The sequence below is a fragment of the Micropterus dolomieu genome, linkage group LG14 (assembly GCF_021292245.1).
Source record: "Micropterus dolomieu isolate WLL.071019.BEF.003 ecotype Adirondacks linkage group LG14, ASM2129224v1, whole genome shotgun sequence".
Taxonomy (NCBI): Eukaryota; Metazoa; Chordata; class Actinopteri; order Centrarchiformes; family Centrarchidae; genus Micropterus; species Micropterus dolomieu.
In genome coordinates, this window is record NC_060163.1 from 19,686,528 (window position 1) to 19,699,823 (window position 13,296).

General features: G+C 38.5%; 2 protein-coding genes across 2 annotated transcripts in view; one reads left to right on the plus strand and one right to left on the minus strand.

The window, feature by feature from the left end:
• LOC123983524 (alpha-N-acetylgalactosaminide alpha-2,6-sialyltransferase 1-like) overlaps window positions 1–6,419 on the plus strand; it is a 9,846-nt gene extending 3,427 nt beyond the window's left edge. The window contains exons 5-8 of the mRNA XM_046069781.1: window positions 1,447–1,530; window positions 3,228–3,309; window positions 5,192–5,332; window positions 5,787–6,419. Coding sequence (XP_045925737.1) covers window positions 1,447–1,530; window positions 3,228–3,309; window positions 5,192–5,332; window positions 5,787–5,990 — 511 coding nt within the window. The 3' untranslated portion in view covers window positions 5,991–6,419. The remainder of the gene's footprint in view (window positions 1–1,446; window positions 1,531–3,227; window positions 3,310–5,191; window positions 5,333–5,786) is intronic.
• A 3,135-nt stretch (window positions 6,420–9,554) lies between these two features.
• The window catches only part of LOC123983525 (alpha-N-acetylgalactosaminide alpha-2,6-sialyltransferase 1-like), a 12,219-nt gene continuing 8,477 nt past the window's right edge, over window positions 9,555–13,296 (minus strand). Inside the window, exons 6-8 of the mRNA XM_046069784.1 lie at window positions 11,800–11,883; window positions 10,622–10,721; window positions 9,555–9,767 (exon numbers count right to left, since the gene is read on the minus strand). Coding sequence (XP_045925740.1) covers window positions 9,555–9,767; window positions 10,622–10,721; window positions 11,800–11,883 — 397 coding nt within the window. The remainder of the gene's footprint in view (window positions 9,768–10,621; window positions 10,722–11,799; window positions 11,884–13,296) is intronic.

The window sequence follows — 13,296 nt, forward strand, 5'->3', positions numbered from 1 at the left end:
TTTTTGTGTAGAGAGGTCATAAGCAGGTGGGGACTTCCAGATCGAATATCTTCGGATAATGGGAAGAGTTTGTGGATAAAACAGTGAAATTGATTTTGCAAAAATTGGGAATTAAACAAACGTCTTGGAGTAGTTTATCACCCTACTGACTGTACCTCCAGCACATAAAGAATAAAAACAACAGATCCACAGAGGATGCCATCTCCACTGCCTTCCACTCAGTCTTCACACACCCTGGGAAAAACACCAGCAACATCAGAAGACTGTTTGTGGATTTCAGACCAGCATTCAACAAGGTCTCTTACTACCAACATTTCCGGCCTTGAGGCGGATCAAATCTGATCCGTACCTTTCATACAGCACAGGGAGCTGGCGTTTCGGCATAATAATCTTGGGAAATAAGGCAGTTTAAAATCGTCTTTAAATTCAAATTCATCCTCAGCCCTGCTCTATGCAATATAGTTCTGTTTACCATTTTATAGTTTTTGCATATACTGTCTGATTTGTAGCAAAAGGAAGCTGCAAACTGCATTTCATTTACATGCACACACACACACACACACACAGTTTATCCAGTGCTGGAACATTTTGGATTGGGCCTGGAAATGTGTCACGAAGTGTAATATCTGATGCAGGTGAACATTTATTTTTGAAGTGACTTTACTTTTTAACTATTGAAAGACGGCAAGCAGGTATCAGTTCTTAAATTTTATGGAGGTCACAAGTCATGCTGACCATTCACAAGTTGTTATGAACACTGTTGCTCATCAATGCTCATCTGACAGAGATCAGACAGACATGCTATAATAAAACAATGAATAAATGATGCAGCTGTGCCATATGTCATACTATGTTTTAAAATGTTGCCTCGACTCCTCTCTCCTCAATTCCTTTCCTCACCTTCTCATATTGGATGGGAAGGACTAGGATGTGAGGCGAGGAGACAGAGAAAGGAATTGAGGATGTACAAACTGAGAAATGAGAAAGGCCTCTGTACTAAATACACAAGAAGCTAATTAGCTAATGAAACTAAATGTGACACAGAAAACAGGCAGGAAAACACACGAGGAAAGTGAACAGAAAACAAGAAATAACTAAATTAAAATCCAGGTGATTTGTCCCCTTTAACACATTTTTCATTTTGTCATTGTTTTAACTCAAAAGTAAGATCTTTTTCACGTAAAGAGATGTAGGCAGTGTGCCAACCCACAGAGAGGCAACAGGAGTTGTGTCTGTGAGAAACATGATTTATTTGCTCATTAACTTACTTTGTATTATGGCAAAATTATTGTTTCATTGAGATATTGTAATTAAGAATGAATGCTTTTTGTTCAGCAGGAGACTAGCATGAGTCACTCAGAACACAGTGTAACTTCAGTAATTTTGCACTTTTCAGCATGTTGTTATTTCGTTAACCCTGCTGACTTTTATATTTTAACCCTCCAGGCTGTGGACATACTCTGGCGGGCAGTACAATGAGAGCCGCTTCTATGTTCTGCACCAGGATTTCCTCCGATACGTGCGGAACAGGTCAGTAACTATATTTGTATAGAACCTATCATACAGAGATGCAGCTCAAAGTGTTTCACAAAACAGGATGAAAAGCTGAAAATGAACAATAAGTTGTCATGGTTTGGGGATTTTTTGGGGTCTTATTTTGGGGTTTTGTTACATGTCTTGTGTTTCTTCTGTTCAGCCTTAGTCCTGTCTTTTAGTTCATGTCTTGGTGTGTAGTCCTGGTTGTGTGTTTTAGTTGTTTGTTCTGACTCTTAGTTCTTTGATCTGTTCTCTAGTTAATTGTTTCACGTTTAGATCTATTCTTTGTTCTCTTTCCTTCATCCTGGTCTGTTGTCATTTGTTCTGGTTTTATTCCACTTGTCAGTCTGTTTTGTCCATGTCCTCCGTTTCTGTATTCTAGTCTTGGTATGTTCAGGTGTTTGTCTCGTGTCAAGTTTGTCTATGTGTCTGTTCACTCCTTGTGGCTGTGTTTTGCCTTGCTTCCTGTTTTATTCTTAAGTTGTCTGTGTTTGCTTTCTATGTCTAGTTTTGTTTCCTGAGCGGTTTACCTTGATATGAGTCACCTGTTTTATGTTCTCGCCGCGCTCGTTTGCGCTAGTACTTAATGCCTGTGTTCTGTTCAGTCTGTGTCAAATTATTGTAGCTTGTCATGCGCTGTTGTGTTAAGTCGTCTGTCTGTTCGTTCCCCTTGTTTTTCCTTGTGGATTTGGATTTTGCCATTTTGGAGTTTCTTTTGGATTACCTGTTTTTTGTTGGATCACTTTGTTTCCTTTGGACTTGTTTGAACTCTGCCACTAGTAAGTGTGTATGCCTTTAGTTTTGTTTAATGAATCTCCTGTGTCCGGCATTTAGGTCCTTAACCTTTCATCCACACCACCAACCCACAAGTACAACAACATTTAAGGAATCTCTCGCTGATATACTTTGGTTTCTTATTTTACAGTTAATGTTAGCATAGCCAGTAGCCAGACCTATCTCTACACTTTGTTTTAGCATTGGGCAGGGACAAGCAGATAGTGGAAGGGAAGGAGAAAGCAGCCGTCCTCCTGATCAATCCTGAGCTCCATCAGAGTGTCTAAACATAGATTATAGAAGCTTTAAGTTTTCTCTGTTTCCTCTGTCTTTCCTGTCAGGTTTAATATGGCAGGTTTTTTGTTTTGTCTCACGATATCTGCTGTGACTTTACTGCATGGATGGAAATGTTAAAATGACTGACAGCAGCCACTCTAATCATCAAAGTAAATCATCAAAGACAACACTCATAGTACATCAATATAAAACACAAGAAAGAAATCGCCTGGAAAGCTACAGGGACCGGTGGAGGTGTGGTAAAATGCCCATGCAGATGCTGGTCTTGAAATAATTAGTTGGTGGAGGGCGGGTGGATGATTTAGCCTATGCGTTTAGGCCTACATGAGCCAATCCGCACACCACACCAATTCAGCTACGATAATCGTGACAAAATGGTGCACTCAGCTGCTGACGTCAGATTATTAGGCTTTAATATCAACCAGAGCATTCAGCACTTATCTGCTCATCTCTTCAAGCTGAAGGCTGAAATGATCTTTAAAAAAAAAAAGTAGTAGGCCTACTGTTTAGCCTAGTGAATTATTAAGCTGCTGTAATCTGACTTTAAATAGATGCTATAATGTTTATTGGAACCTCGAGATTTGTTATAATGTTAACAAACATGTTTCGGGATTGTGAAGATATGATCTGTACTGTAGCCAGGGCTGGACTGGGACAAAAAACGGCCCTGGTATTTTTGGCCCAGACAACCCACCAAAATCGGTCAGACACCCCTCACCAATACACCATCCTTTCATTTAAGGGCTCAGATTAGGAGTGTGACAAAACATTTAACCCATGAGACATAACATTGCACAAGATTGAGGCCATGACAACAAGACAAGAATATATTGTAAACGGCCTACTATTTAGGAAAAGAAATGTAGGAGGTCTAGGTCCCCCAGAAGATTTAAACACTTACTCTCCTGCATTCTGGGGACATTTACTGCACCAGGGAAGAACAAAATTCAGGTGGCAGGTGACAATTCAGAATATAAAAATATAATATTTTAATATATATATATATATATATATATATATATATATATATATATATATATAGATATATATATATATATATATATAAGTAATCAGTAGCTTATTATTGTTTTTAACTTAAGTTACTTTTTTGGCAGACAAGGCAGAGGTTTCTTCTATATTGACACTGCATTGCAGGCTTATTGTGCAAATAAACCTTTTTCATAGCATTTTTATTTGTTAATTAACATTTCTTGGTGCAAGCTATTTATCAGAACTTTTACTATTGGGACGCTGGGGACATGTAGCCACCACTTTTTGAAAGCATTTGTTAAAGACCTTCCCTCCCTGCTCCCTCCCTACAAGTTGAGCTACTCACCTCCACTCTCCTGCTCACTTTCTCACCCAGCCCTGTCACTTTGTCACTCAATAACACACGCCTCCGTCTCTGCCTGGCAGCGCCCACAGCTCTCCTTTAATCCATCAGGTGCCTGTGCCTGCACTACGCAGGGTATCTGCAGCCCCGGTAGAAAACATATCGGTTGTTTTCGCGCATTTGGCGGCAGCCGTTTGAAGATTTTTTGAGGGGGGGGGGCCGTAACGCAAGAAAGAGAGAGCAGTGGGGGTGGGGCTAGTAAGAGATGTGATTGGGCCAGTCCAGTGTCAGTATAGCAAATGACCCAATGAGCTGCTTTCCATGCTTTATGGGCCGATCGTTGGCCCATTTTTTAAAAACAGTTATATAAATACATAATTTATGTTACACTGCAGGCCCAAAGGTGCGTCGGCCCACCGGGCATTTGCTCGGTATGCCAGATTACCAGTCCATCCCTGTCTGTAGCCTTTATGTTTTATTGCCAATTAGTGACCAGCTGATTGTCTCACCAACTTAACCAACAAAGCCAAAACAGAGCGCTGGGGAGAGAGAGAGACACTACATGAAATTAATCCAACTACATATTTTACACCACAAGCCAAAGCACAGCGCTGGAGAATAACTACATAAAATGAGTCCTACTACGTGTTTTTTCTACCAGAGTCGTAAAAGTTTAGCTGGCTGATTCTGATTGTTTCCATGCTGTAAGCTAACATTTTATCGCCAATTACCGATCAGCTGATTCTCTGGCTAACCGCAGCGCTGGAGAATAACAAAGCTACATGAAATTAATTCAACAAGATAAGACACTGACAAGGGAAACACACCATAGCTCTCTGGGATTATGGCCAGCTTCTAGCTAAAGCTATCAAACAACAGCTTTCATTTGCATCGCTAAAGACTGACAAACTTAAGTTAATTACCTATCTAGCAGAAAACAGACAGCTCCGCTTTGAAAAACATCTAAACGCACTCTGTAGCGCTGTTTTTCCGTTGAATGCTACGGTAGAAACATGACGACAAAATACAGCGACCTCCATAGAAGGGGGTGCCCGCGGTTACGTAGATTTAAATGTCTCATTCTAAGGTAATTAAAACATAATGGTTCATTATGTAAGGTCTTTATACACCACTGAAAACATAATAGCATATTACAATGCATTTCTGTCAATGAATCCTCTGAAATATTACACACTGTTTAATGTCACTGAAAGCAAAGAAACAAAGAATTATCGTTGCGACTGAACACAGAGCTGCCTCTACACCTGCACGTCACAACCAGCACAACAGCTCTGCCCAAAGGGAAACTCACCCAGCTCACGGTGCCATATGGAAACCAGACCTATATGGCTGCGCGCATTATGTTGCCATACTTGGCAATATATTGAAACCGTGAGTGAAAAGACGTTTGAGTTTGATGGAGGTGGTGACCGGAGGAAAGCAAAGATAAGCATTTGCATACAACTCTTACAGGTGACTCTAAACTATTCAGTTAAAGCGCAGTCATTACATTGTCAGCAAACATGTACTGCAGTTGAACTTTCGGTTGAACTCAGATAAATCTGTTGTTTTAGATGTGTTGTGTCAGCTCAGATTTGTTGTTGCAGTACTGTGGCCCTATGACGGGCATTGCTAAATAATAAAACCCAGAAAACAGCGCTGGGCACATGAAGCTTTCTGAAACCTCTGAGCAATAATGCTTAAGGTGTTTTATAGAACTAGACATGTGATTGCACTGCTGTGGCCCCAATGGCGGGCGATGTGAAAAGATAAACCCCAGAAATGAACAAAGACTATTTCTCAAGATGTCTCAATTGTCCATGTTCTCTGTTTTTGTCATTCTCAGGTGAATGCATATGGATTCATGACTGAGGACTACAAGAAATACTCTAACTACTATGCTGAAAAGAATATTAAAACCAATGTCATTTTCTACACCAACCATGACTACATCCTGGAGATGAATACTTGGAAAAAATTACATGACAGCAAAATAATGAGGCTATATCAAAGAACAGACTCAGAAACTGGGACAGAAAAACCGAAGTAACACTGAGACAGTTTTTTAAAAACAGATGCTAAATGTTTACGCTCCTTGGAAGAGATGAGGAAACTCAAACCCCGAGACAAACACTGCTCGGATAAGGAATGTGATAAATAGGAGCCTTGATCTGGTTCCCCAGGGGTTTGTTTTCAGTCTGACCAGAAGTGGAAAATAATATACCAATGGTTAATAATTAATTAATTAATAGAAGATCGTAAATTTTCAGTGCAGGAATTGTACTTCTAAAATAGTATTTTACAGTTTATCAGTGTAGTGTAGTAGTGTATTAGTACTTCTACTTAAGTAAGACTGAATACTATGTTTTATTTCCATTTTGTGTTTCACCACAATTCGTCACTACGTCACTACATTTATTTGACAGATTGCATGTAAAAGTGTGTAAAGTATAGTAGCTAAGTATGGCAGCTTTTAAAATATGATGCATTGTTACAGAATAAACTACCCAAAAGGATGTACATAAAAACAATAATAAAGTGTTTCATTGTTGTTTTACAACATTACTTTGTAATGCCAACTTCTAAATAGGTATCCAATGATTGATAACTAAATAATACATTGCTACACCTTTATGGTGTAGTTTAGCCCAACTGCCACTGTGGCCTCATGTTTTTAAACTTATTTATGTGACATTCACAAGTCCCATTGTGATGCGATGAGAGTAATTAATTTCATTAAATCAGCCTGCTAGTTTTATTACGTTTTTTTCTTGGTGTTAAGAGGAAACGTTCTGATGATTATGTTTTGTTAAGCAACTACCTGGCTAAGCAAGCCATTAGCAAGACAGTTTCAGTGAGTTTTACTTACAGAAACTTCTTTGTGCATTTTGCCATGTTACTTTTGACTTGCAGATGTGATGACTTCACTTAAGTTGATCCCAAATCTACAGCAGCTCCTTGATGTCACCCATGGGCTCCATCCTCCAAAACTGTTCAAAGAATCACCATTGACTTTTATTTATAGCGTCCAAAACGTTCAGACCTTCTGAATTTTTCATGGTTAAATCATAGCATCAATTAAAGGGGACACAGCAACAACACTGCAATTAACGAACACACCAAAGAATTACCAGCTCCAAGTAAAACACAGACTCCAACACAAACTCCACGTAAGGATAAAAAAAAAGAGTCGGCCTTCATCCTATTGGACAGGTAAACTAACATTATTGCAAAGTATGTGAAACATTTGTGATGTTGTGTTTTAGTTGGCTCAAGTTTGTTAACTCTCGTTAGACAATGATGCTGACCAGTTGCTAACGTTATCTGGAGCAAAATACTAACGCGACCCAAATTACTATCCTGTGTACTTTGTATAATGTCAAAGTGTTGATTTTAGCTCGCAAAAAATTATGTAACATAATAAACAATAACGGTTCAGGATAATTAGTAAGTTACAGTAACATTACTTGAGATGGTCTAACTGTAATACTCAGGGATGGGCAAAATACACCAAAATGCATTTTAAAATATTATACCAAATACCCAGGTGGCGCGGTGGTGCAGTGGTTAGCACTGTCACCTCACAGCAAGAATGTTGTGGGTTCAAACCCTGGTTTTCCCAGCCTTTCTGTGTGGAGTTTGCATATTCTCTCCAGGTGCTCCTGCTTCCTCCCACCATCCAAAGACATGCAGGCTAGATTTTAACTGGTGTCTCCAAAATTGTCTGTGAGTGGTTGTTTGTCAGTGTGTGGCCCTGCAGTGGACTGGCGACTTGTCCAGGGTGTACCCTGCCTTTTGCCCAATGTCAGCTGGGATAGGCTCCAGCCCCCGCGAACCTGTATGCAGGATAAGCGACTGATGATGGATGGACACCAAATACCCTAATTTTACATGTATCAGAATAAACTACAAAAACCAAGAGCCACGCCATGTATCAAAATAAACTACTGTATTTTGCACAAATATTAGAAACACTTTTCCAAGGTAACATGAAATCAGTTCGCAAACCTATCTATCGGCCTATTTAAACTATCCCTTCACCAGAACACTGTCCCGGTTGATTAAGTGGACAGTGTTTAAGAGCAACAGGTTTTCTCTGCCTAATCATTCAATAAATCTGACACATACAACAGTTAACATATCAAAAATTCACATAGCCGTGTAATAATGTTTTAAAGTAATGTTCACCTAGCAGTTTGCTAATGACTCATATTCGTATCCTAATTTAGTTAGGCTACTTGGATGAGTTGACAACCTGTAGTTTACTGGCTTAATGTTGAACTCTGAAATGCTTTATTACTTTTTTCGTGCATTACCAGTGAAAACTCACTTAAACATAGGCTGAAAGTAGCAAGTGTGTAAGGCAACAATCCCATTTCTCAATTCTTCTATACACTTTCCCAGAGTCAGGGATTTAGTATGCATATTGTTGGGTGTATGATTAAACACAGATGTAATGCATTTGGATTACTCTCTTTTCAAACGGGTGAATCCAAATCCATCCCGTCTTGTGTGTGTGTGTGTGTCCCCTTCGATCAGTGACGTCACTACTCGGGAGGAATGTGAACGAAAAATAACCACGCATGCATTTGAAACATTTGTTTTTTACGTATCACATCTGAAGTATTTTGTTTACTAACTAATAATCAAGATGTTGACAGCAAAAAACAAGAGTGAGTAAGTTTCTCAGGGCTTCCAGTGGAATTTGAGGACCTTAGCCTATCAGCGATAAAGGCCGTCCCTCAGACATCTCGTGATGCTTTGCGGTAGAGTTTTGATAAAAATTACTGAAAAACCTTCTATTTGGATGAAATACAAAATATAATTTGTAATTTACGTTTTCTTAAATGTTTCTGGTTAGAATATAGCCTAATATGTTTTCATCGGTAATTATCATTCCTATGGCAGTTTACTATTGAAACCGTGAGTGAAAAGACGGTTGAGTTTGATGGAGGTGGTGACCGGAGGAAAGCAAAGATAAGCATTTGCATACAACTCTTACAGGTGACTCTAAACTATTCAGTTAAAGCGCAGTCATTACATTGTCAGGAAACATGTACTGCAGTTGAACTTTCGGAAACTCAGATAAATCTGTTGTTTTAGATGTGTTGTGTCAGCTCAGATTTGTTGTTGCAGTACTGTGGCCCTATGACGGGCATTGCTAAATAATAAAACCCAGACAACAGCGCTGGGCACATGAAGCTTTCTGAAACTTCTGAGCAATAATGCTTAAGGTGTTTTATAGAACTAGACATGTGATTGCACTGCTGTGGCCCCAATGGCGGGCGATGTGAAAAGATAAACCCAGAAAATGGAAATAGAGCAAAGCTGGCCTTTATTTACTACTGCCGCTACAATTACCCAAAGTGACATATCCACAATGTGTGTTTTGTCCAACCAACAGTCCAAACCTAAAATAATTATTAAGTATATTTTGTCAGACCAGGACTGAAAAAAACCATATCAAGGCCTCCATTTATCACATACTTAATCCGGACAGTGTTACAGAAACTGTTGTCATACATTGTCTCGGGGTTTGAGTTTCCTCATCTCTTCCAAGGAGCTTAAACAATTAGCATCAGTTTAAAAAACAGACAAGTAAAATGACCTAAGTTTATCTGAGTTGTTTCAGCTTTTCTGTCCCAGTTTCTGAGTCTGTTCTTTGATATAGCCTCATTATTTTGCTGTCATGTAATTTCTTCCACAATTTCATCTCCAGGATGTAGTCATGGTTGGCGTAGAAAATGACATTGGTTTTAATATTCTTCTCAACATAGTAGTTGGAGTATTTCTTGTAGTCCTCAGTCATGAATCCATATGCGTTCACCTGAGAATGACAAAAACAGAACAGGTGAACTCACACCAAGAAAAGATTTGTTAAAAGTAGGGCTGTCTTTGTGAAGTAATTTCCACTGCAGCAATATGATAAAATGGACAGACTAAAAGTCACAAACAGATATTACAACTTGTAAACACATAACACAATCTACAAATAGATTAAACATCCACAAACAAAGTTCTCATGATCCACAAATATAAAGCATGATATACAAAAAGATTAAAAATCTACAAACAAACTCTTTATGATTCACAAATAGAAATCAGTGACTTGTACTTGAAAACCAGAATTTGAATGAATGTAAAGCGATTTGTTTGCAGGTGAATTTCATGTTCTGTTTGTAGACTGTGTCACATTTGTTTTCAGAATTTTGACACTATTGTTTCGCTGTGGTGACAGAACAATGCCATAATTGTTGAAAATGAAGAGACTATGAGTCAAAAATGCATAGTACAATTTGTAAACACAAAACAAGATCTTCAAATAGATTTAAAATCTGCAAACAAACTCCTCACAATCCGCAAATGTAAAACAAGATCTACAAAAAGATTTAAAATCTGCAAACAAACTCTTTATGATCCTTGGCAGCCCAGAACCTGGCTCACCAAGCGCCTAACCCACCTATCCGAGAAGCGTCAGCTCTTCTTGAATAGTTTTTCTTTCTCTAACAGAAGGGTACCAACAATTTTGTCTACATCTGTATGCACATTTCCCTGAATGTTGAACAATTCATTTTAGAAATGATAAACTATACCAATTAAGAGTTAAAATCTGTAACTGTATACTGCATACTTCATGTTTATAGAGGCATGGATACCTTTAGATGGCTAATATTAACTTACAGTGTCACAGGTGTGCAGAGCCAGGAAGAGAGTGAATGCTCCATTGGTTGGTCTGACTATCGCCCAGTGTGAACCATTCAGATGAGGAGATTTTAAGAACCTGTGGGCAATGAACAATACCAATGTCTTTGGCATAGAAGACAATATAAACTACACACTCCAATGTGACTATAGACATTACAAAGTTCCTTGACATTTTCATATTTGACATCTGAGTACAAATAGCTAGATGTTTATTATGTAATTAAACAGTTTTAAAATCCATCTATTTACATGTATATTACATGTATGTATAGGGGTGGTGATGGGGCAGTGGATAAGACACATGCCTTTGGTGTGAGAGACCCGGGTTCAAACATCCACCAATGTGTCCCTGCGCAAGACACTTAACCCCTAGTTGCTCCAGAGGCATGCGACCTCTGACATAAATAGTAATTGTATGTCGCTTTGGATAAAAACATCAGCTTAATTAGTAAATGTACATTATTGATTGATACATTTATTTCAAACATGTTGAAAAAACAAACGACAAACAATTTAAAATAAGCATACATTCAAAATAACACACAAAAAACAAAAAGAACAATTTATGATTGCCAAGTAAAGAAAACTTCTATTGATATGCCAAATATTTTCAGTCCACACACAGTGTGTGTGTGTGTGTGTGTGTATTTGTGTTTCACTCTTGCACATCTGCTGCCTAAAGAGGAAGTAAATAAACCAGTGCTACCTACACTTGTATTATTTTCCCTGAGCATATTAAATAAATATTATATAATTGTTCCACCAATATATTTTCTTTTTTATAAATAATTGCCGAAAATGAGTTGGCCCCGATACAATCACTGCCCCCCACGAGTCGCAAATGCATAATACTTAATACTTCTACTACATAATAGTAATAGAGTAATGAGTGTGCACAGTGAGGTTCTGAGTAGGCTATAGTAAAATGTTCAGTACAAGTCTATGTACATTTTTATTATTAATTATTAGTCTGGCTCACAGGCTGTTGGTATAAGCCGGTCATTGGCCGACTATTTCAGTTAGCATTCTCCTTCCCTTCCACTATCTGCTTGTCCCTGCCCACCTGCTAAAACAAAGTACAAAAAAAAGTCATTATCATTATTATAAACCATACAAAGTAAAAAAAAGTAGTAGGATTGTGAAAGGAGGCTGACCTGTTCCGCACGTATCTGAGGAAATCCTGGTGCAGAACATAGAAGCGGCTCTCATTGTACTGCCCGCCATAGAACGTCCACGGCCTGGAGGGTTAAAATATAAAAGTCAGCAGGGTTAACGAAACGACATGCTGAAAAGTGCAAAATTACTACAGTTACATTGTGTTTCTGAGTTACTTGTGTTAATCTGGTGCTGTTATTGTTGGCAGCTGCTATGGTGGATGTCTGCCAGTTTGCATCTTAACAGCAATCAACATATCGACAAGGAATTTCTCATTTCTCAGTTTGTACATCCTCGATTCCATTCCCTGCCTCCTCGAAAGGAATTGAGGAGAGAGGATTCGAGGCAACAGGCATTTAACAAAATGAGACATGGCTTCAGAATCATCGTTTTAAAGCGTCAGTTAAATATGAATATGTGCAATAAATGTCCATTGTTTTATTATAGCCTGTATTTTATGATCTTTGTCAATGAGCTTAACAGCATTCATGACAACGTTATGTTTTATTTACTTAGCTACTTTCGTTTTTTATTTACTTTTAATTCAATTTACAACGTGTTATATAACAACTGTGGTGGCGTCTTAGTAACATTACATAAACTGGACATTACGAGCCAACATGTGAGATGCATTTTAGGAATTGAGACGTCCTTTAAGACGTTGAGATAGATTTCTGGGTCACAGGCATAAGGACGGAGGAGAGAGGAGACACAAAATAGATTAATAGGAAGAGCCCAGTATGTTTTCCTTATTCCAGTTGCATAAAGCTTAGTGCAGCGAGGGAGAGATGACCTTGCATGCAGATGAACATGCATGTGGAATTCATTTCAATATAAAATATTTATATTTCTCACCTTTTCCCTGATGGTCTGTTGCAAATTTTGTTGCTAGTCGCTTTTTTTAAATAAAGTTGTTAAAAAATTTTAAACGCAAACCTGCAGGGAAGATGTTACAAAGCTTATTCTTGAACTCATAAACACTTGATGAATAACTTTTATTGCCTAATTCACAAAAAGACACTGGGTTGTTGTGTTTCACAAGTACACTGCATGAGTTTTCTGGCCAAGCCACAAAGCAGTATCTGGTGAATGGTTAACATGATTTATGACCTCCATAAAATTTAAGAACTGATACCTGCTTGCCTTCTTTCAATAGTTAAAATGTAAAGTCACTTCAAAAATAAATGTTCACCTGCATCGGATATTACACTTGGTGACACATTTCAATTCAATTCGATTTTATTTATATAGCGCCAAATCACAACAACAGTTATCTCACAGCGCTTTTCATAAAAGAGCAGGTCTAGACCATACTCTTTGATGCTATTTACAGAAGCCCAACAATTCCCACCAAGAGCAAGCACTAGGCGACAGAGGCAAGGAAAAACTTCCTTTTAAGAGGCAGAAACCTCGAGCAGAACCATGGCTCAGGGTGGGCGGCCATCTGGCTCGACCGGTTGGGGGTGAGAGAGAGAGAGATAGGGGGGGGGGGGGGG